Source organism: Camellia sinensis, chromosome 10, assembly GCF_055761805.1.
Source record: "Camellia sinensis isolate YWXY chromosome 10, ASM5576180v1, whole genome shotgun sequence".
In the NCBI taxonomy this organism is placed as follows: Eukaryota; Viridiplantae; Streptophyta; class Magnoliopsida; order Ericales; family Theaceae; genus Camellia; species Camellia sinensis.
Genome location: NC_138970.1, coordinates 165,508,266 through 165,529,071, shown reverse-complemented (window position 1 = coordinate 165,529,071; position 20,806 = coordinate 165,508,266). Strand labels below are relative to the sequence as shown.

Below are 20,806 nucleotides of genomic sequence, written 5' to 3'. Positions count from 1 at the left end.
ACCCTTATTATTAGGAAAATCAAAAGCAAACGCAAAAGCAAAATAGCTCAAGAGAGAGTTCAAAACAAAAAAAAAAAAAAAAATGCTTCATGGTAGAAGAATACACAAGTATTCTGACATCTCTGATGTTAACAGGTGTTAATTATAACAGAATGTTTGGCCATTCACAAGAGTTTGTTTTGTACATATTAAAATACAAAGATTATGTTTCATATCTCTTCGTTAGTTCTATTACATATGTATGAACCCTCTGAGGATTGTTCTGAGTGGTTGGTGAATGTACTTCCTACATAATTGCTCCAAAAAAAAAATGTATGTAACTATTTGGTTACAGTAGTTGAACTGTTCATTGTATTGAATACATTTCTGTCGTACAACAAACTCTCCATGTAAGCCATAGGTTGGAATTACAACATTGAACATGTTATGTTAATGCCACCCACATTAAATTGTTCCCAATTTTTGTTTCTGTCTTTTTTTTTTTTCTTCAATACCCTCCTTAATCTTAGCTATACTCTTTTCTCAACCGGATTGATATCCTAAACCTTCCCACTTTCAACAACCACCACCTCCAGCAGCCCCTCCCTATTCTTAGGCGCTTCTTCCCATCTCCTACATCACTTCCAATCCCTCTCACCCCTTTCCTGCCCTTCCTCAGCCCCTCCTCTCCTCCCCACCACCCCTGCTCCTCATTTCCTCCATTACCTCTACCCAACCAGTCCCAACGAGCTTTGATTGTCCCCATTCTCTCCATACCAATGCAAATTGCAACGCATAGCCTTCCCCACCACTGGGACTGGTGGGAAGGAAATGGGGGTGGCAAGAGAAGGGAAGGGTAGGGAGGGGCAAGGGGTGGCAACTGGAAATGGTGGTGGTTGATGGTGGGTAGCAATTGGGGTAAGAGAGATGGTTAGGGATAAGAATAGAAATGAAATTTTATGATAGGATATAATTGTAATAAAAAAATTTGATGGAAAGGTGTAGGGTTCAATGAATAAGTGTGGGTGCTATTAGCATTACTCATTTTGAGTTTATTTGGAAACCGGGTTGGTTTTTTGACATTTTTGCTTTTTGCTATTTTATTTTGAAGTTAAAAAGTCTTGTTTGGGATAGATTTTTTGACTTTTTAAACTTTTGTAAAAAAAAGATTGTAATGATTATAGGTTATAAAGTAAATATTAAAAAATTAAAGTATAACATGGATTCAAATTTAATATAATGTGATTCACACTTACAATAAATACAATATTCACAAAATTCATTTTCTATAATTATTTTTCAAACTAATTTTCTAACTCCACAACATTATTGATAATAGTTTAGACAGGAAACATGTTAGTTGTGATGACATCTTTTTTGGTTTCAAAACCCTCTTGGCTTCATTCTAACTGGGAATCCACAACAAACACATCAATTTTAATATATTATATATAATAAGTAGAGATCTAGAAAGGAATATATTTGGCATAATATCAGCCCATGCATTGTTCCTTCTCATACACTTCTATGCACCTACAATTGCTCCATTAATCTGATGTGCATGTAATTTATTATAAGTTAAGAAATAATAATATAAACACATAAGTATTAACATTTTTTTACAACTTTCACATATAATAAGTTTTTTTCAACTGATGTAATACGTGTCTACCTAATAAATAGAAGTTGTGACAAATAGTTTGACACAAATTCTTAAAATAAAAATTTTTAAAAAATTAAAAATTGTAAGCATTTCAAATAAATTGTACCAAACAATGCATTCCTTAGGGCTTAGTCCCAAGGAGGTCATGGGTTCAATTACCCTTAGGGGAGTTGAATTAAGGGAGTGCAAGCACTTAGGTGCTTTGCCAAGGGTAGAGAGATTTTCTCCCATAGGTGCTAATCTAATAACTAACAACTAACATTAGCCGATCAAAAAAAATAAAATAAAATAAAAAAATATGTTGAGCTTCTTGAGTCTTGGATACCTCTGGCCTGAAGCACCATTCAGTTGAACATTTCTTGAAGAGGTTGAATATATGTATGCATGTATGTATGTATGTACGTACGTACGTATGTATTATTATTATTATAAGACTTCATTAAAATATTTTGAATGATGGGTAATAAACAAATTTCTAAGTTTCTGTCCACATAATAATTGATCATTTGGGAGTTGCATTCTTAAGTTTCCTATTATTGATTGCGAAAGACGTTAGACTAAACTTTATTTTAATCTCATATTGATATTAAACATGTACAGTAATTACACAAGTTAGTGCAAATCAGACAAGATTATTTTTATGAATAATATTCCTCCTAATGTATTTTGGTTTGGGTAGTATTGCTATACATATATTAAGAGAGTAAAAAGACAGTCATATCTTTATTTTGAATAAATTATATCAATTTCTCCTAAGATTTAAAAATATGTATATGTCAAGCTCTATAGTTTTAGTATTATTACACTAGTCTCCCTTTTAATAAGATTAAAGATACCGAAATTTTTAATGTAAATATGAGAAAATACAAGATAAATAATGGATTATTTTTCAACCATATTACTAATGAATTATTAATGAAAATAGAGTTAATTGTTATATGAATTAAAATCTTTAAAAGAAAAAACCTAATATAATTATAACAAAATAGCGAAACTTGTTATATTTTTTTTTTCAAATCTCAAAGAAAGTCAGTATAATTTACTCTTTAATATTTACTTAAAAATAAATATGGGCATGATTGTCGTGATTTTATTTTTACTAATTAACATAAAAAATAAGAGTATATATGGGTACAGAAGGAGATGATTATTTAGTAATTTTAGAACATATCATGTGATATTGTTTATGTTGCAGTTACGAATGACATAGTAAAGGCAATACTAACACACTATTATTAGATAGTTGAGAGATAAGACGAGATAATTATTCACTAATCTTACAATATTCCTTGACATTGTGTATAGAGAGTGTGTTATGATTTATCATTAATTAAAAAATATAATATAAAAATATCACATGATATTTCAAAATTATCTATTAATAAAGATCACTTATTACGTGTATTTTACAGTTCCTCATTTTCAAAAAATATAAACAATTCAACATATAGTATTATATCATATAAGAATACTTAATAATTTTCGTACAATATAAATAAAAAAATTATTTGTGGGAGCTATATTTTGAATAAAATAAAACAAAAGTTTAAGAGGACAACATCCAAACCATGAAATGATTGTATGATTGGTCTGTAATTATATTATAGTGCATGGCGAAGCATATAATAAAAACTCACATGGAGGACCACATTACGTTACATCCAAGATTATTTATTTAGAGTAATGTTATATCCAAAAATTCTACCAAAATTTTTATTAAATATTTTATATGTGGGTCTTAAGTGGGGTCCCACACCACATTTGATAAAAATTTTGAGATTTTTAACATTTTTGATTTATTTAATACATCAACTTACCATTACAATATGGTTTAATAATAATTTTATTTTTTATTTTTTTGAAATAATTATAAAAAAAAAATTCTAAATTTTGAGTTTTGTAATAAAATAAATACTGAATTTTTAACTTAATCAATTTAAACCTAATATTTTGATTTGTTTTTCATCTAAACTATTTATCTATTTTTTTATGTAAAATTTATTGAAAAATAATATTTTAATTATTATACTTAGTGTAGGTATACGAAAAATGTCTAAAATGTCTATTTTCATTGAATTTAATAACTAAAATATTTTTTTTTCATCACTATTACTTAATGAAAATAGACTAATAATAAATTTAAAAAATTAGAATTTAAATTGATAAAATTTATAATTTATAATTTATTTTATTACAATAAAAAAATTTGGAAATTTTTTTAAAACTTTTTTCTATTTTTTTTTTATGCAGCCAGGTCCTTGGATTTCAGATATATGACTAAGAAAGGGAAAACCACCAAAACTGATATTGAAAATATTTTTGATCGTGACATGGAAACCAATAATAGCAAAGTGAGAATGACACAAAAAATAAGAATTTCTCCACTTGTTGACTTCATTTTTTTTATTACTTTTGTTTGTTTAATAATTAAAATTAATTTATGAGAAATGCTAATGAATATTAGGAGTCATTAGCTTAGATTTATTTATAAAAAAAAAATGAATTAAAATATATAAAAATATGTAAGAATATGTAAAAATTGTATTGAGTTTGAGTCACGGTTAAAATGATAATTCATATGCTGGTCATTAATATGATATTTTATTTCACTTTTATCTTTTCCTCTCTTCCCTCACTATTTTTGCAAATTAAAAAATTAAAATTTTTAAATCCAATTTTTTTTTTTTTTTAAAAAAACTTAATTTTCAAATATAGGTAAATAACTTTTTGGTTACTACTTTGGACACGAATTTTATAACAAATTAATTGAAATCATATTTTTTTTAAAAAAAATGACTTCATTAAAGTTAAAAAAATCATTTGGTTACACCAAATATAATATAAACAAAAGGATAAATTATACATACACCCCCTAAGATTTAATTAAAATATAAATCGCCCTGTGTGATTCTGAAAATTACATTCCATCTCCTGAGGTTTTTAATTTCATTACAAATCGTCCATTTTATTAATAAATTATTAAGTCAATTAATAGCTTTTAATGATTTTGTAAATATGTTTCAATTAATAATTTAGGTAATTTTATTTTTGTATAGGAGAGCAATTATGAATTTCTGTTTTTTAGGTAATTCTGTTAAATAAAATTTTTTAAAGAGGGGGTATTTATAATTTTTCAAACTACAAGGACAATTTGTATTTTAAACAAATCTCAGAGGGGTATTTATAATTTTTCAAACTACAAGGACAATTTATATTTTAAACAAATCTCAGAAGATGTACTTATAATTTATCTTAAACAAAACACATATTGTGATTGGTTTATAAAATGTATTGGTTTACAAAAATATATTAAAATAATATTAGGCATACCAAATATTTTATCAAATGTTTTACATAGGGTGAGTATCTCATAAGTATAGAGTACACACCTATACGAAACATTTAGTAAAAATTTTAGAATCTCTCTAACTTTTTTCAATATATTATGAACAGAACACATATTGGTTTACAAATAAATTAGAAACATGAATTTACAAAGTCTAACATGAGTTTTATAAGGAAAATGAGCGGTAGCTCGAAATTCGAAGCCCGAATTTGGCTCGAAACAAAAAAGAGAGAGAGAATGAGAAAAGAGGAAGAGAGGGAGAGGGAGAGGGAGAGAAAGAGAGAAGCAGAGGGGAAGAGAGAGAGAGAGAAGACGATCGTCGCCCAGTCGCCGATTGTCGCCCCGCCCAATCGCCGATTCGCCGATCGTCGCCCAGCCCAGCCCTGCCGCAGCCTCCGACTGCCGTCGCCCAGCCTCCGCCTCCTCCTATCCCGAATATTATGCCCCCTCCAGTCCTCCTCCTCCTCCTCATTTCTTCCTTCTTCTTCCTGGTTTTCATTCTTCTTCTGCAAAAAAAAAAAAAAAAAAAAAAAAAAAAGATATAGAGAAGATGAAGAAGATGGAGTTGAAAATAAGAAAAAGAAAAGAAAAAAAAAAAGAGGTTGTTTTGACCTCTCGAACCACAATCGAATCACAATTTTCGAGTTACGAATCGAAACCGATTTTATAAATAAGTACGAAAGGCCTTGATTTTCGAAATAACATTAAAAATTAATAAAACTCGAAAAAATTAGAACATATAATAATTCAAAGCTGACTGGCTAGTACTTTTCTTTGTTAATTTGCGAGTAATTTTTCTTGATTAATGAGAAGACAAAAGCATAACATCCTAAAAAGGTGCTCAAGTGCAGATTGTGTGCAAGTCCACTCTCTTCCGTGTTAAGAGAGAGAGGGAGAGAGAGAGAGAGAGAGAGAGAGAGTGAGAGGAGAGAGATGGGGATGAAGGAAGCTCTGCCATTTCTGGGTATGGTGAGTATACAGTTTATACAGGTGGGTATGATAGTAGCAGTCAAAGAAGCCACTTCACATGGCCTCACCAAGTTCACCTTTGTCTTCTACTCCAATTCTCTTGCTGCCCTCATTCTTCTCCCCACTTCCTTTCTTCTTCACAGGTACCCTCTCTCTCTCTCTCTCTCTCTCTCTCTCTCTCTCCCCTCTGTTCTTTGACCATGTTTCCATTTCCATGCAGATCAACTCGTCCTCCAATCACTTTCTCTCTCCTCTGCAAAATTTTCGTGATAAGCTTACTTATGTATGTCTCTAAATGCTTGACTTGTATATATCATAGTAAGAACACCCATATATAGCAAATCTTTGATTGGATTTGTTTATTTATTGATAGATTCATGAAATTGAATGAAGAGATCCAAAAGAATGAATGTTTCTGCCAAATATAATTTTGGGGTTTTTACCTCCTTCAAAATGCAGATATAGTGTATGAAATATTTTTTCAAGATTTTAAATGATTTGGAAATCGAATTTTTAAAAATATTAGTCAATTTAATGGGTCTTTATCTCCATGTCTTGGAGATAGATCATTCATGGGGAATTACATTGATAGAAACAGGGTACATGAAGGTTTGATATTTTTTCAGGGGTTAATTACACTTTTTACCCCAACAGTTTGATCTAAATTTCATTTTAGTCCCTATAATTTTAAATTAAACAATTTGGTCCTTACAAGTGTGATTTCAATTTGATCCTTACGTCCAAAGTTCTTTTAATTTTTTCTACATGTCACCTTAGAAAATTGACAAGTATACCAAAATTATTAATTTTAACCTCAAATTTGGATAGAAGAACTAAGTTGAAATTGGACTTAAAATGTAGAGACCAAATTGTTCAATTTGAAACTATAGGGATTAACGTAAAATTTAGATCGGACTACAGGAGTAAAAAGTGTAATTAACCCTTTTTCTAGAGGTTTGATGTTTTTTCAAAAGGTAAATTATACTCATCGCCCATGAGATTTAGAGAAAATACAAGTAGTCTCACAATTAAATAGACTGAAACTAATACATATTGTATGAAAACACAAGGATAAACAAGGAATAATAACAAATTATTGATAAAAAGAGAATTAAGTGTTATGTGAATTAAAGCCTTAACGCTTTGTTTGGTTGGGGGATTTGAGGGGAGATTTGGAAAGAGAAAGGGAAAATGTAAGTGAAATATGAATAAAATATTCTTACATTTTATCTAGTTTTACACACCTTTTTTCTTTTCCTTTCAAAATCCTCCCGAAATTCCCCAATCAAACATAGCGTAAAAGAACTTAATGTAGTTATATCAAAATTGTGAGATTTGTTGTATTTTTTTCAAATCTTAGGAGAGCTTAGTGTAATTTATCCATGTTGTACTTTTTTAAAACCTAAGGGATGGTCAGTGTAATTTACCCTAAAACCAAAGTTTCCTTATCATTTTGTATAACTTTTTGTGTTCAATACGATAAATACAACATAGATTGACCTTAGACTGTGTTCATTTTGTTCAGTTGCACATCACAGGTAGTTGGGAATGTAGCAGTACAGATAACTCCAGCATCATTTTCCACAGCAATTATGAACCTGGTCCCAGGTTTTACATTCACACTTGCTGTTATTTTCAGGTTCCATTCTGCTCTCCCTCTATAACTCTAATCTCTTGACAAATTCTTTAAATTTTGCATAATGTGAAATTTTTGTCATTAGCTTGAATCACATTTTTCACTGATTTTTTAGGTGGTTTCATAATTTATCAAATATGTACATTAATGCGTGTGTTTGTGCACGCACGCACACATTCATGTGTTTGTTATATTTTGCAATTCTGAAGATGAATTTTAGAGTATAAAATTTATGTGACAATCCTAGTCATTTATCCGGATCCTCTTTTCAAAGATTTTTTTGGAAATGCTAATTTTGCGTTTGGATATGGAAAATCAACAGTACAGAACCAATTTTTTTTGAGAAATTAGGAAAACACATTTTGTTTCGTCCACATAAAAAGCTACGAATCACACTCAATAACCTATCATATGTTTTTATAAGGTCAAATTGCTGTTAATCTTGGTAGTAGTTTCATTACCTTAAAGTTAACTAATCATCACGAGTTTCTACCAAATTCATGTTTGAAACATTATTCGTGAACATACCACAGATACACAATGTCACTTTATCATTAATGAATCGTACTACTGTTTTACACATAACTATTTATTCTGCAATATGGTTTTAAATTTGTTCAACGGATTTGTTTAGGTTGGAACAGGCGGATTTTAAAAGTTCAAGTACCCTGGCTAAATCCATCGGAACTATAGTCTCGATTGTAGGGGCTCTCATTGTGACTCTTTACAAGGGTCCCTCACTTCTGATGACCGCCACACAGTACAACTTGGTCCTCGGAGCTTTTCTCCTTACAATCGTCTGTTTGTCTGCTTCGGCATACATTATTACTCAAGTACACTCCATGAAAACACTCTCAAATATACTAGAAATTAATTGCCAACATACTATCACTACTGTTTTTTTTTTTCATCCCGCTATTGTTTCAGGCATTTCTCCTCATGCAATTTGGCGCAGAGCTTATTATAGTATTTTTCGTCAGCTTTTTCGTCGCAATTATGACTGGAATTTTATCTTTGGTTATGGAAAGAGACCCGGCCGCTTGGAGCTTACTACCTTCTGTGAAGTTGCTTTCCATTCTTTTCTCAGTAAGTCTATGGTTTCATCTTTTTGATTGTTGAACCCAGGATGATTTAATCAAACACATACATTCATTAGAAGAGAAAATCAATTTGAGTGATGCACCGCTTGATCAGTGTGATTTAAGTTGCGGAATAAATATGCAGCATAGTGATTTATTATGTGCCAAAATGTAGGGAATTGTTGGTTCTGCAATACAAGTAAGCATTATGGTGTGGTGCCTGCGCCGGAGGGGACCTCTTTTTATTGCAGTGTTTCACCCCTTGGGGATTGTCATTTCAACCGTGGTCGGTATCATCATCTTTGGTGATATTTTGTATTTGGGAAGGTAGTGAAATCCTTTCTCTACTTCTTTTAAATGGTGGTGTATTTTTGTTAATTACAAACCAGATCTAACGTAATCCTAATTCGATCTGATTATAAAATAACCCGAATCTGAGCCAGATCCGATTATGTCAAATTTGATAAGAGATCATATGAATCCTAATACTGTATAGTAGTAATCATCATTTTTTAAAACATTGTTTTTGTGCAGTGTGGTGGGATCAATTATTATTGTTATAGGATTTTACTCTGTTATGTGGGGAAAATCCAAAGAACAAAAGATGATCACAGATGACGAGGAAACCAGCTCGGAATCACCCAGAGAAAAAGCGCCGCTCTTGCAGAACATCAGAGAGACACAAGTTTAGAACGGTAAATGAAAAAAAATTAAGTTCCATTTTCTTTTCCTCTGTATTTGGAGAGCTGCCTTGTATTAATGTCAAATTTAAAGTTTGTTTTTTTGCTTAAATTGACCCATCAAACATTGTTCAGCAGCCTATATATGTCAAGGCTAGCTCTGTTGTGTATTGAATGGCATTCCGACAAATAAACACTACAGAAGGTTATATTTTCCAGAAACCAAAAGTGTTACTCATAGTATTAGATTTGTTGATGTTCTTTCAATTTCTTTGAATCAAAATAATTTCACTTGCAAGGGAAATTTTTCCAAATAAAGATTAATTAAAAAGGTAATAAGAAAAAAGGCGTTTGTAAATATTCAATTATATGTAAGAAACAGTTGACTAATGTATGTCAATTGTTTAATACATTAGTCAACTGTTTCTAGAAAAATCTCAACGAGAACTGTTGTGCTACAAAGAGTGAAGGGTTTCCACACCCAAAAATATTCATAAACTTCACATTGCAATATCCACACACACGTGTATATTCACCTAGCTATATGTGTCAATCAATACTCAGTAAATCTATGTTTGTGGATAGTGAAGAAAAATTAAAGTTGCAGGTAGCTCACCCAAGGGATATGGTATAACCGATGTCAATAAATGGCTTCGATTGTTTCAATATGTTGAACCTTCCAAAAATCTTCACCATCTGATCTCTCTATTGTTTGGTAGAATTCCCTAGGCATGCGTCATACCACTAGATAACATAGATTTCTAAGGTGCTCAATGCCCATCGGCACAGCTTCTAGTTTCTCACATGCTACAATATTTAGTTGCAATAGCCCAGGCAATGCTCCTTGCTCTATTCGGACACACTTTAATTGGCTTAGTTGATGAAGGCTAAGCTTTTGAAGCCTTGGGTACCCTCCAATATTGCAACACAGTTCCTCCCCTACAAATGCTTCTTGGAGTTCCAATACTACCAAGTTGGGCAATCCCTGGAGTGATTTTAGCGGGTCATCATGTAGATTAGAGTACTGAAGCACTAGTTCGATGAGGTATTGGAGGGAGGCGATCCATTTAGGCAAAGTTAGTAAGCTAGATTTGAGATATAGGCATTGTAGAAACTGTGGACAAGATGTTAGCAGGTATTTTAATATTATAATGTGTTATAGGTTGTTTTTCTTTTCTTTTCTACCAAGTTTGCTTACCATTCAAGTCCACCAAGTCTTGGTCAAGTCTCCAACTAATTCTTATCCACACCAAGTCTTAGTCAAGTCTCTAGTTAACTTATCCACCAAGAACTTTGCCTAACAAGTTTTCAATTTTATATATTGGGCTAATCTCCTATGTTGGGTGATACGAGAAGAAGTTTTGGTTGCTTTTATTATGTTTTGTGTGAGATTATCTGGCAAATAAAAAGGGTGTATGTGATAAAAGTTTGGGTTCAATCAATTGTGCGGTATTGGTTAACCATACGACTTAGTCGGGCTGTTGTATCCTGGAGGGGGACAAGTCAAGGCTTTTTCTGCTGCACCGGTGTGAGACTTTGCCCAACCGTAGAGGGCTTGAATCTCCTTAAAGAGAGCGAATTTTCCGTGCTTCAGCCCTTTCAATAATTATTGTAATTTTTATTATTTGTATTTTCTAGTGTTTTATTTGTAATTATCACTAATAATTTTAAGGAGATTCAAATAGTAAAAATTCATGGAGCCAGTACTGGAGAAGCCCAACGAGAATACCGGTGATCTCAACAAGCCCTTCTGGCTCAAGGGAGCCCATTTCAAGAGATGGAAAGGCAAGGTGATTTTCTACCTCAGTTTCCTCAAGGTGGCCTATATCCTGACCGAGAAAAATCTGAACAAAGTCCCCACTGAAGAGATAACCGACGAGGAGTATGCCGCTCATCTTAAAAAAATCGAGAAATATAACGCAGATGAGTATAAATGTCGATGTTATCTTTTGAATTGTCTTTCAAATCAATTTTATGATTATTATGATATTATTTACACCACTGCCAAGAAAATTTGGAAAGCCTTGCAGAATAAATATGACACTGAAGAGGCAGGCGCTAAAAAATATGCTGCAAGTTGTTTTTTCCGCTATCAAATGATAGATGGAAAATTAGTGGTAGAGCAAGTTCAAGATTTTCATATGCTAGTGGCTGAAGTTAGATCCGAAGACATCAAAATTAGAGACAATCTTGTTGTAACGGGGATTGTTGACAAACTTTCATCATCTTGGAGGGAGTTCCAGAAGTCAATGCATCACAAGTAAAAGGAGACGTCTTTGGAGACTCTAATCACACGGATTCGGGTGGAAGAGGAAGCACGATGACAAGATGCGCTTATGACATAAGAGCATTCCACTGCAAAGGTAAATTTAACTTCTGGAAATACTTCACCTAAAGGTCAATTTCATAAAAATAGTCACTTGAAGCCAGTTAAGAAAAATTGGAAAAATACTGGAAGGCTACAAAATAAAAATTACCCGAGGCAAAAGAAATGGAACCAAGAACCCCCTTCACAAGATCTGACAAATGTGACATGTTTTGTGTGTGGCAAAAGTGGACATATTGCTCGAACTTACAAATTTCGGAAACAACAGTCTCGACCACAGGCTAATGTTACCGAGGAACCATTTGTGGCTATGATTACAAATATTTTTATGGTTCAATCTGTCGAAGGGTGGTGGGCAGACTCTGGTGCCAATAGGCATGTTTGCTATGATAAAGATTGGTTTAAAGATTTCACTCCTTTTAATGAGGAGATGACTGTTATGCTTGGTGACTCAAGTTTAACCAAGGTGCTCGGGTGTGGGGATGTTGAGCTGAATTTTACCTCTGGACGTGTACTTGTTTTAAAAGATGTGTTGTACACACCGTCCATGAGGAAAAATTTGATGTCAAGTTATTTGCTCAACAAAGCTGGTTTCAAGCAGACTATTGAATCTGGCCAATATGTAATCACTAAAAAAGGCATATTTGTGGGGAAAGGGTATGCCTGTGATGGAATGTTTAAATTAAATGTTGAGAATAAGAAAGCACATGTTTTTATTTACATGTTGTCTTCTATGAATTTTTGGCATGCTCATCTGTGTCATATTAATAGCCGTTATGTGGAAGTCATGAGTAGTTTAGGATTAATTTCCAGACTAACAAATAAGTTTGAGAAATGTGAAGTTTGCAGTCAAGTAAAAATAACTAAAAGGCCTCATAAAAGTGTGGTGAGAAATACTGAATTGTTAGAATTAATTCACACTGATTTATGTGAATTTGAAGGAATTTTAACACGTGGTAGAAATAGATATTTTATCACTTTTATTGATGATTTTTCAAAATACACTTATGTATATTTGTTGAAAAATAAAAGTGATGCATTTGAAAATTTTAAAGAATTCTTTCTTGAAGTTGAAAATCAATTCGGTAAAAAGATTAAAAGATATTGAAGTGATAAAGGCCGGGAGTATAATCTTTTGGATTCAACTCGTTTGCTCAGTCTTTGGGAATAATCTATGAAACTACTCCACCATATTCACCTGTATCGAATGGTGTAGCAGAAAGGAAAAATAGAACTTTAACTGATTTAACAAATGCTATGCTAATTGAAGCAGGTGCTCCTTCAAATTTGTGGGGAGAAACAATTTTAACTGCATGTTATGTTATGAATAGAGTGCCACATAAAAAAACAAAAGTTACACCTTTTGAGTTGTAGAAAGGGCATAAGCCAAATTTGAGATATTTGAGGGTTTGGGTTGTCTAGCTTTTGTTAGACTTGTGGACCCTAAAAGACCTAAATTAAGTGTGAAAGCTGCCACTTGTGCTTTTCTTGGATATGCAACAAATGGTACAGCCTATAGATTTTTTGATATTGAAAACAAAATAATTTTTGAATCAGGTGATGCAATTTTTCATGAAGAAAAATTTCTTTTTAAATCTAAAAATAGTGGGGGTCAAAATTATCAAGAAAATATTTTATCTGAAATCGGTTCCTCTACTCCTCTTTTACAAAACCAAGATACAGTAATTTTTGAACCTAGAAGGAGTAAGAGAGCCAGATTAGAAAAAGATTTTGGCCCTAATTATCATGTTTTTAATGTGGAGGAAACTCCATTAACTTTACAAGAAGTTTTGGCATCTTCTGACTCTGTTTTTTGGAACGAGGCTATAAATGATGAGATGAAATCATTATTATCCAATAAAACTTGGGTATTAGTAGATTTACCACCAGGTTGTAAAACTATTGGCTGTAAATGAATTTTGAGAAAAAAACTTAAACCGGATGGAACTATTGATAAATATAAAGCAAGGCTTGTTGCAAAAGGTTTTAAACAACAAACAGATCTTGACTTTTTTGATACATTTTCTCCGGTTACTAGAGTTACATCCATTGTATTATTAATTGCAGTGGCTGCAATTCATGATCTAAAAATTCATCAAATGGATGTTAAAACAGCCTTTTAAAATGGAGACCTGGATGAAGAAATCTATATGGATCAACCTGAGGGTTTTGTGGAACCCGGTAAAGAAAGTAAAGTGTGCAAGCTAGTTAAATCCCTATATGGCTTAAAACATGCCCCTAAACAGTGGCATGAGAAATTTAATTCCTGCATGATTGAGAATGGCTATAAAACGAATGAATGTGATAAATGTATTTACTATAAATCTGAAGAGAATTCACATGTCATTATTAGCCTCTATGTGGATGATTTACTTATATTTGGTTCTAATTTGCATATCATCGTGGAAACTAAAAATATGCTTAGTAGCCATTTTGATATGAAAGATCTTGGTGAGGCTAATTATATTTTGGGAATGAAAATTACCAAAACCTGTGATGGTATATTTCTTGATCAGTCGCATTATGTTGAGAAAATTTTGAGAAAATATAATTTTTATAAGTGCAAGCATGTTCTTACTCCTTTTGATCCTCATGTGCATTTATTTCCTATTGAAAATGATGAGGATGTAATTAATCAAAAGAAATATGCTAGTATGATTGGTAGCTTGCGTTATGCGACTGACTGCACTAGACCTAACATTGCCTATGCAGTTGGAGTACTTAGCAGGTTTACTAGCAAGCCTGGCAGTGATCACTGGCTAGCCATTGAGCATATTATGAAATATTTATCTGGTACCATAAAATATGGCTTGTTTTATAATAAGTATCCTGCAGTACTTGAAGGTTACAGTGATGTCGATTGGAATACCTTGTCAGGTGATTCATTATCAACTACTGGTTTCTTATTTACCTTGGGAGGTGGTGCTATAAGTTGGAAATCGAAAAACAAGCCATTATTGCTAATTTAACAATGGAGCCTGAGCCTATTACTTTAGCGGCAGCCAATGAAGAAGCAAATTGGTTAAGAGATTTGTTAAATGAAATCTCTTGTTGGGAAAAATCGATTCCACCAATATTGATTCATTGTGATAGCACCGCAGCAATTGGTCGAGTTAATAACCGTTATTATAACGGTAAATCCAGACCTATCAGAAGAAAACACAGTACTGTGAGATCTTATATGAATAATGGCATCATAAATGTGGATTATATTAAATCTGGTGATAATCTTTCAGATCCATTAACTAAGGTCTTAGCAAGAGATAGAGTCTGGAATACATCGAGGGGGATGGGGTTGAAGCCCATTGAATATAGCAGGAGCCATGTATGAGGATACTCAACCCAGGGACCAGAGATCCTGTAACTGGGTTCAATGAGAAAAATGATCATATGATGGCCGTGAGAAATGCACTAAATTACTTTTTACCATCCCTATAATGTAAGTGCATTTATCTTGTAACGTTATAGAGGTTGAGTTATTAAAAAACTCTTAATGAATTTCTGTAGTTCTTATTGAGTGGGGTGTCATAGTTATAGGAGCACCCTTGATAGAATTCACCTATGTGAGTGTGGTAGTGGGGCCGCTACCTATGAGATTTGGGCTAATTCTCAAACACACTCATGAATCCTAGGATCCCACAAGGCCGTAACATGCTGGCTTTTAAAGCTTATGTGAATACCTAGAATATTATGTGTGTGCAATAATTATTTATTTCCCTTAAGCAGTCATAGTTCAATGCTGAGCATACTATTGGCTCTGGAGTAGATATTATTGTTTCACTAATGGAGGTTCAATGCAGAGCGCACCTACCATGATGCATAATATCCTTATTTGCCTAATGATCTCAGTTTTTGTTACCTATAATATTAAAATAGGTGGGGGAATGTTAGCAGGTATTTTAATATTATAATATGTTATAGGTTGTTTTTCTTTTCTTTTCTACCAAGTTTGCTTACCATTCAAGTCCACTAAGTCTTGGTCAAGTCTCCAACTAATTCTTATCCACACCAAGTCTGGGTCAAGTCTCTAGTTAACTTATCCACCAAGAACCTTGCCTAACAAGTTTTTAATTTTATATATTGGGCTAATCTCCTATGTTGGGTGATACGAGAAGAAGTTTTGGTTGCTTTTATTATGTTTTGTGTGAGATTATCAGGAAAATAAAAAGGGTGTATGTGATAAAGGTTTGGGTTCAACTAATTGTGCAGTATTGGTTAACCATACGACTTAGTCGGGCTGTTGTATCTTAGGTGGGGACAAGTCAAGGTTTTTTCTGCTGCACCGGTGTGAGGCTTTGCCCAAACGCAGAAGGCTTGAATCTCCTTAAAGAGAGCGAATTTCCCGCGCCTCACCCCTTTCAATAATTATTGTAATTTTTATTATTTGTATTTTCTAGTGTTTTATTTGTAATTATCACTAACACAAGATGATAGAGAATTAAGATGAAGAGGTTCACTAGTGCTTATGGAAACCATGTATAATGCAGTGAGGTGCTTCAGTTTCTCTAAAGAAGAACATAACTCCATTCCATTTTCTTGTGTCAGTTCCAAGATGCCCAACCTCCTTAATTGGGTTAGCTTTCCTAACACTCTCAACATGTCACCATTACCGTTCACTTCAACATTTCCCAATTTCTATAGATTTGTTAATTCTCCTATTTTTCCTGGAAGGTTCATCCCGTATGTGGCAAACATCGTTGATGATTCCAAATAATAGCCATAGCCACACAATTGGCAAATATGTTTCAACTTCAAGATCCCATTTGGCAGGGATGATATGCAAGTCCTGAGACAATGTTTGAGGTCAAATATTTCTAATTTCTTGAGCTTTCCTATGGACTCTAGAAGCTTATCTATCATTGTCCTCCTTAGACTTAAGTATCTCAAGTGAATCATTTCAGTCAGCTCTGGAAGGAATTCGTAAAGCGGTGCACCTTCAAGCTCCAAAACTCCTAACAATTTGAAACCCTTAAAGAATGTCTTCCCAAAAGACATTGATGAACTTGTTGAAACAAACACCAAAAGAGATCTGAGGCTAGTGAATCCCCTGCCTGATGGTAGCTCTACCTCACAACTACCATGGATTGACATTCTCCATTGACATCCTCCTATCATTCAGTAGTATAATAGCAAATGATTCATCCCTAGATTTCAAATGGATAATTTCTCTCATAATATCATGTACATGACAAGTCCTAACCCGATTGAAGTAATCTGTTTGCACTACTTGAATCATATTCCTACTAACTAGTTCATTAAGGTAGTCCGCTACAACCTCTTCAGCAGTGAGCCCTGGTTTCTCTTCCACAAATCTTTCAACCACCCATAACCGGATAAGTTTCATTCTTTCGATCAAATAATCCTCTGGGAAAACAATAAAGTACAAGAAGCAACATTTAAGGTGATATGGCAAGTCAATGTAACTAAGCAAAAGTATTCTTTCTAGAGTTTCAAAATTGGAATTGCTTTTTGCCTCTGCAGAAAGGCTATCATGGACTTTCTTCCATTCCAACAAATGTTTATTCTTCTTAGACAAAAAGGAACCTACTGTTACAATTGCCAGAGGCATTCCCCCACACTTGTTCAAGATTTTATAAGACATGTCACCCAGTTCTTTCGAACAAATGCCATTGTTTTCCCCTCGGAAAGCTTTCATACAAAAGAGTGTCCAAGCCTCCTCCTTCGGAAGAGACTGGAGATGGTAAACATGACTAGTTGTTTCTATAGACACAGCTACATCACTGATTCGTGTCGTGAAAATGATCCTACTTCCACTACAAGAATCGATTAATGCAAGTTTAACTACTTCCCAAGCATTTATGCTCCATACATCATCAAAGACAGCAACATACCTCTTTTGTTGTAGATAGCCCCTGAGTTTGTTAATCAATTGTCTTTCATCCATCGTATCTATTCCTTGAGGAATTGGCTCTTTGTCTCCTCCAAGAAATCCTTCAGCGTAGCCCACAAAAGCTCTGCTGCTGTGAATGACTGCGACACAGTTATGCAGGCATGGTGGTCGAAGTAGTACTTAACAGCTTGACTATTATAAACTTTCTTCACCAGAGTTGTTTTGCCTATGCCACCTAAAAAATCTAGAAATCCGCTAGATATTGATTTGTGATTATGCATCAATTTAAAGCAATAAAACAATCCCAATCCAACAATCAAGACAAATCGACACAACGATTTTAACGTGAAAAAATCATAATTGAAGCACCTCCAATTGTAATAAAAAAAACCACGGGCAACAGCCACAAAACAATCCACTAAGAAGATATAAAGGAATTACACAAGTATACTCTCAATTACCTAGCGAATCCACGCCCGAATTGAACCGATCTCCATGTGTCTCTTCCAACCTCGTCTTTACCTCGGAATTCTCTTGACGATGAGCCACTCCAGAATCCACCAAAATATTAACATCACAAACTTCTTTGCAAGGCATAATTCGGGTTGGATTCGCATCTAAAAACTCATAGCCTCACTGAAATAAAAAGTGCGAAAATAAGTACAACTAAAAGAAGTTTTGTCAACCGGGATTACCAAGAATAAAAACCTAACAATCTCCCCCTTTGGCAATGCCGTGACAAAACATACCTAACAAATAAAATCCTAATCACCCCAACCCATTACAACCAATAAAAACAAACTTCTTTCTCAAGGTCATGATCTGCAAAACAGCTATTAGTGTCACAATCTCCAAAACAACTATTAGTCCCACAAGAGTATATGAAAAAGCAATAAACATATGGCTAGATTATCTTGAAGCATTTGAAGCATGAGATGGAAAACATGAATAGATGCGACTTGGAGATTTTAAGAACATGTAGCATGAAAACCTGAAAACTAAGACATATGCACCCGACACATGACATGAATACATGAAATCCTAAGACACATGAAAAACGAATTTCGCCCCCCTTTTGTCACGAATTGACAAAGGAAGCTCAAACAACAAAAGCAAGATCATAAACCACACAAGCAATGACATGATAACGATTAACCGAACTCCCCCTCACTAAAAGCAACCACAAACACTAAAAACAGTGAACAAGAAGAAAACGACAAAAATAATATGATGGAGCAAGCAAGGAATTTCAGAGTTGTACCTTAAAACACACAAATTATCCAAGAAGCACAATTACTTGAAAACACAATGTGCATAGCCTGTAGAAGATTCCTCATAAAAGAAAGTGATGCAATATGTGACAAGCATAGATCCCATAATAAAAGTGTGTGTGTGACTCTTGGAGTTCGACAAACACTAGATTCAAATCCTAGTAGTGATATGAAAGCTAGACCTCCGGCAAGAGAATCTAAGCACAACTAAGGAAAGTCAAACCACTAGGAATCAAAGGGTATTTGGTGAGTAAAAGCGGAGGCTCCCCCTCAATCAATGAATCCTATTTTTTTTCTTTTGCACATCTTTTTCTTTACTTTCTTTTGCACATTTTTTTCTTTCTTTTCTTTTGCACATTTTTTTTCTTTCTTTTGCATACTCATTGGCAGCTGACACGCTCAAGAGTATGGAAACCGAACCAGAGAAGCATTGATATAATAAAGATAGCTTGGTTGGTGACTCTGAGGTAGCCTTTTCCTCATGGCTGGACTACAAAGAACAAAGGGGAAAGCCATGGTGATGCAAAAAGATGAAAAGTGGTTAAGAGACTCAACATCACCCATGATATGCTAGTATAGGTCAATTCCTTTAGAAAAGCAAAAGATACAATGCCAGAAGTCCATAAAGAAAAAAAAATCACTAAGGCAGAAGACTCCGATATTTGCTAATCCAAGAGTGTGTACAGAATGAGACATACTAATCAAAGAACACACACTCCAAAATGAGTAATGACCACAGAAAGCACACACATATTAACATATAATGGTTATTCTCATCAATTCCAATATGCACCAAGGACATCTCAAAAAATTCAAGCTTGCAAAACCATACTAAGAAAATCCTTTTTGATTTTTTTTTTCTTTCAACAATAAAGCAAGACAACAAATGAACAAGCACACATTTTTTTTTCTCTAAACAAAGCAAGACAGAAAACAAACATGCACACATTAAAAGACTCAAAAAGAAAAAAAACATACAGAAACCCAAAAACTAAAACTAATAAAAAAATTAACACAAGTCAAGTTTTCTCACCCAAACCGTTTTAGTATGAACAAAGTTGTGAGAATTGCAGTTCTTAAGTGGTGTCTTGATGTTGTGGTTCCCTTCCTTTTCAATAGGAACCCATCTCGACGTGGTTTTCCACTTCCTATTCCTAAGTCTAGGCAAATGCAAACTCGCTCTATGTTTGGTCTCAAGCACATCAAAATATCAAGGTATATTATGACCCTTAACCTCATTACGACCAATGAAGTGTCTCCTATCCCACGAGATGTTGAAATTTCTTCTATCTCTATGTGACACTCTCCCATGCAACTCATAACAATAAGGGCAAATATGACCATGCATACCACAATGATGACAAATAAAAACAAGGTGTACAGGGTGTACCTTCTTTTCTTTTACCTTACCAACTCTAGGAAATTTGAGAAGTCCATCCTTATATTGAATTTTTTGTTCTTCCTTTCCTTGAGTTCTTGTATCATGAGATGTAGATGCACTCTGTTTTTGCTCTTTGTTATCACTAAAGCCAATGCCACTCTTGTCACAACACATTTATTGAGACCCAATGATATCCTCCAAAGTCTTTGATCCTTTGTTCCAAAGACCAATGGTAGCCATGGCACACTTGAGCTCTTCCTCTTTCTTGATTATTAGTTCTTCCAAAGCAACTTGAGACATCTCGAGAGATTCAATCTTTTCTTCATACATTGCATAGATTTGCTGTAGTTCATTCTTCTATGTCTTACAAGTCAAGAGTGTTGCACAAAGAGCTTGTCGATCATTAGATATCTTGATGGCATCAATCATAGCCTCGGAAATCTCCTTATTTAGTTTGACATTCTTACTTTCACATGCTTTGAGTTTCATAGTGAGTTTGTCATTCAATTTGGATAAGTTAAGAGATTCCTTATACAATTTTCCATAAGCTTGCTTAAGCTCTTCATTATCACTCCCTGAGGATTCATCATTAGTGGCATTCTCAATCGGGCTCTTTGGATACTCT

General features: G+C 33.6%; 1 protein-coding gene and 1 pseudogene across 2 annotated transcripts; one reads left to right on the top strand and one right to left on the bottom strand.

Moving 5' to 3' along the window:
• Nucleotides 1-5,688: 5,688 nt before the first annotated feature.
• LOC114282196 (WAT1-related protein At3g28050) lies at nucleotides 5,689-9,574 on the top strand. 2 transcript variants are annotated; one of them, XM_028224848.2, is made up of 7 exons: nucleotides 5,689-6,100; nucleotides 6,178-6,240; nucleotides 7,483-7,596; nucleotides 8,228-8,426; nucleotides 8,521-8,679; nucleotides 8,848-8,999; nucleotides 9,207-9,574. In XM_028224848.2, exons 1-7 carry the CDS (start codon nucleotides 5,922-5,924, stop codon nucleotides 9,361-9,363), a joined length of 1,023 nt encoding a protein of 340 aa, XP_028080649.2. In that variant the 5' UTR covers nucleotides 5,689-5,921; the 3' UTR covers nucleotides 9,364-9,574. The 2 variants fall into 2 exon arrangements, with proteins under 2 accessions (XP_028080649.2, XP_028080650.2); XM_028224849.2 differs by lacking the exon at nucleotides 6,178-6,240.
• A 328-nt stretch (nucleotides 9,575-9,902) lies between these two features.
• The window catches only part of LOC145801419 (disease resistance protein RPM1-like), a 31,082-nt pseudogene continuing 20,178 nt past the window's right edge, over nucleotides 9,903-20,806 (bottom strand).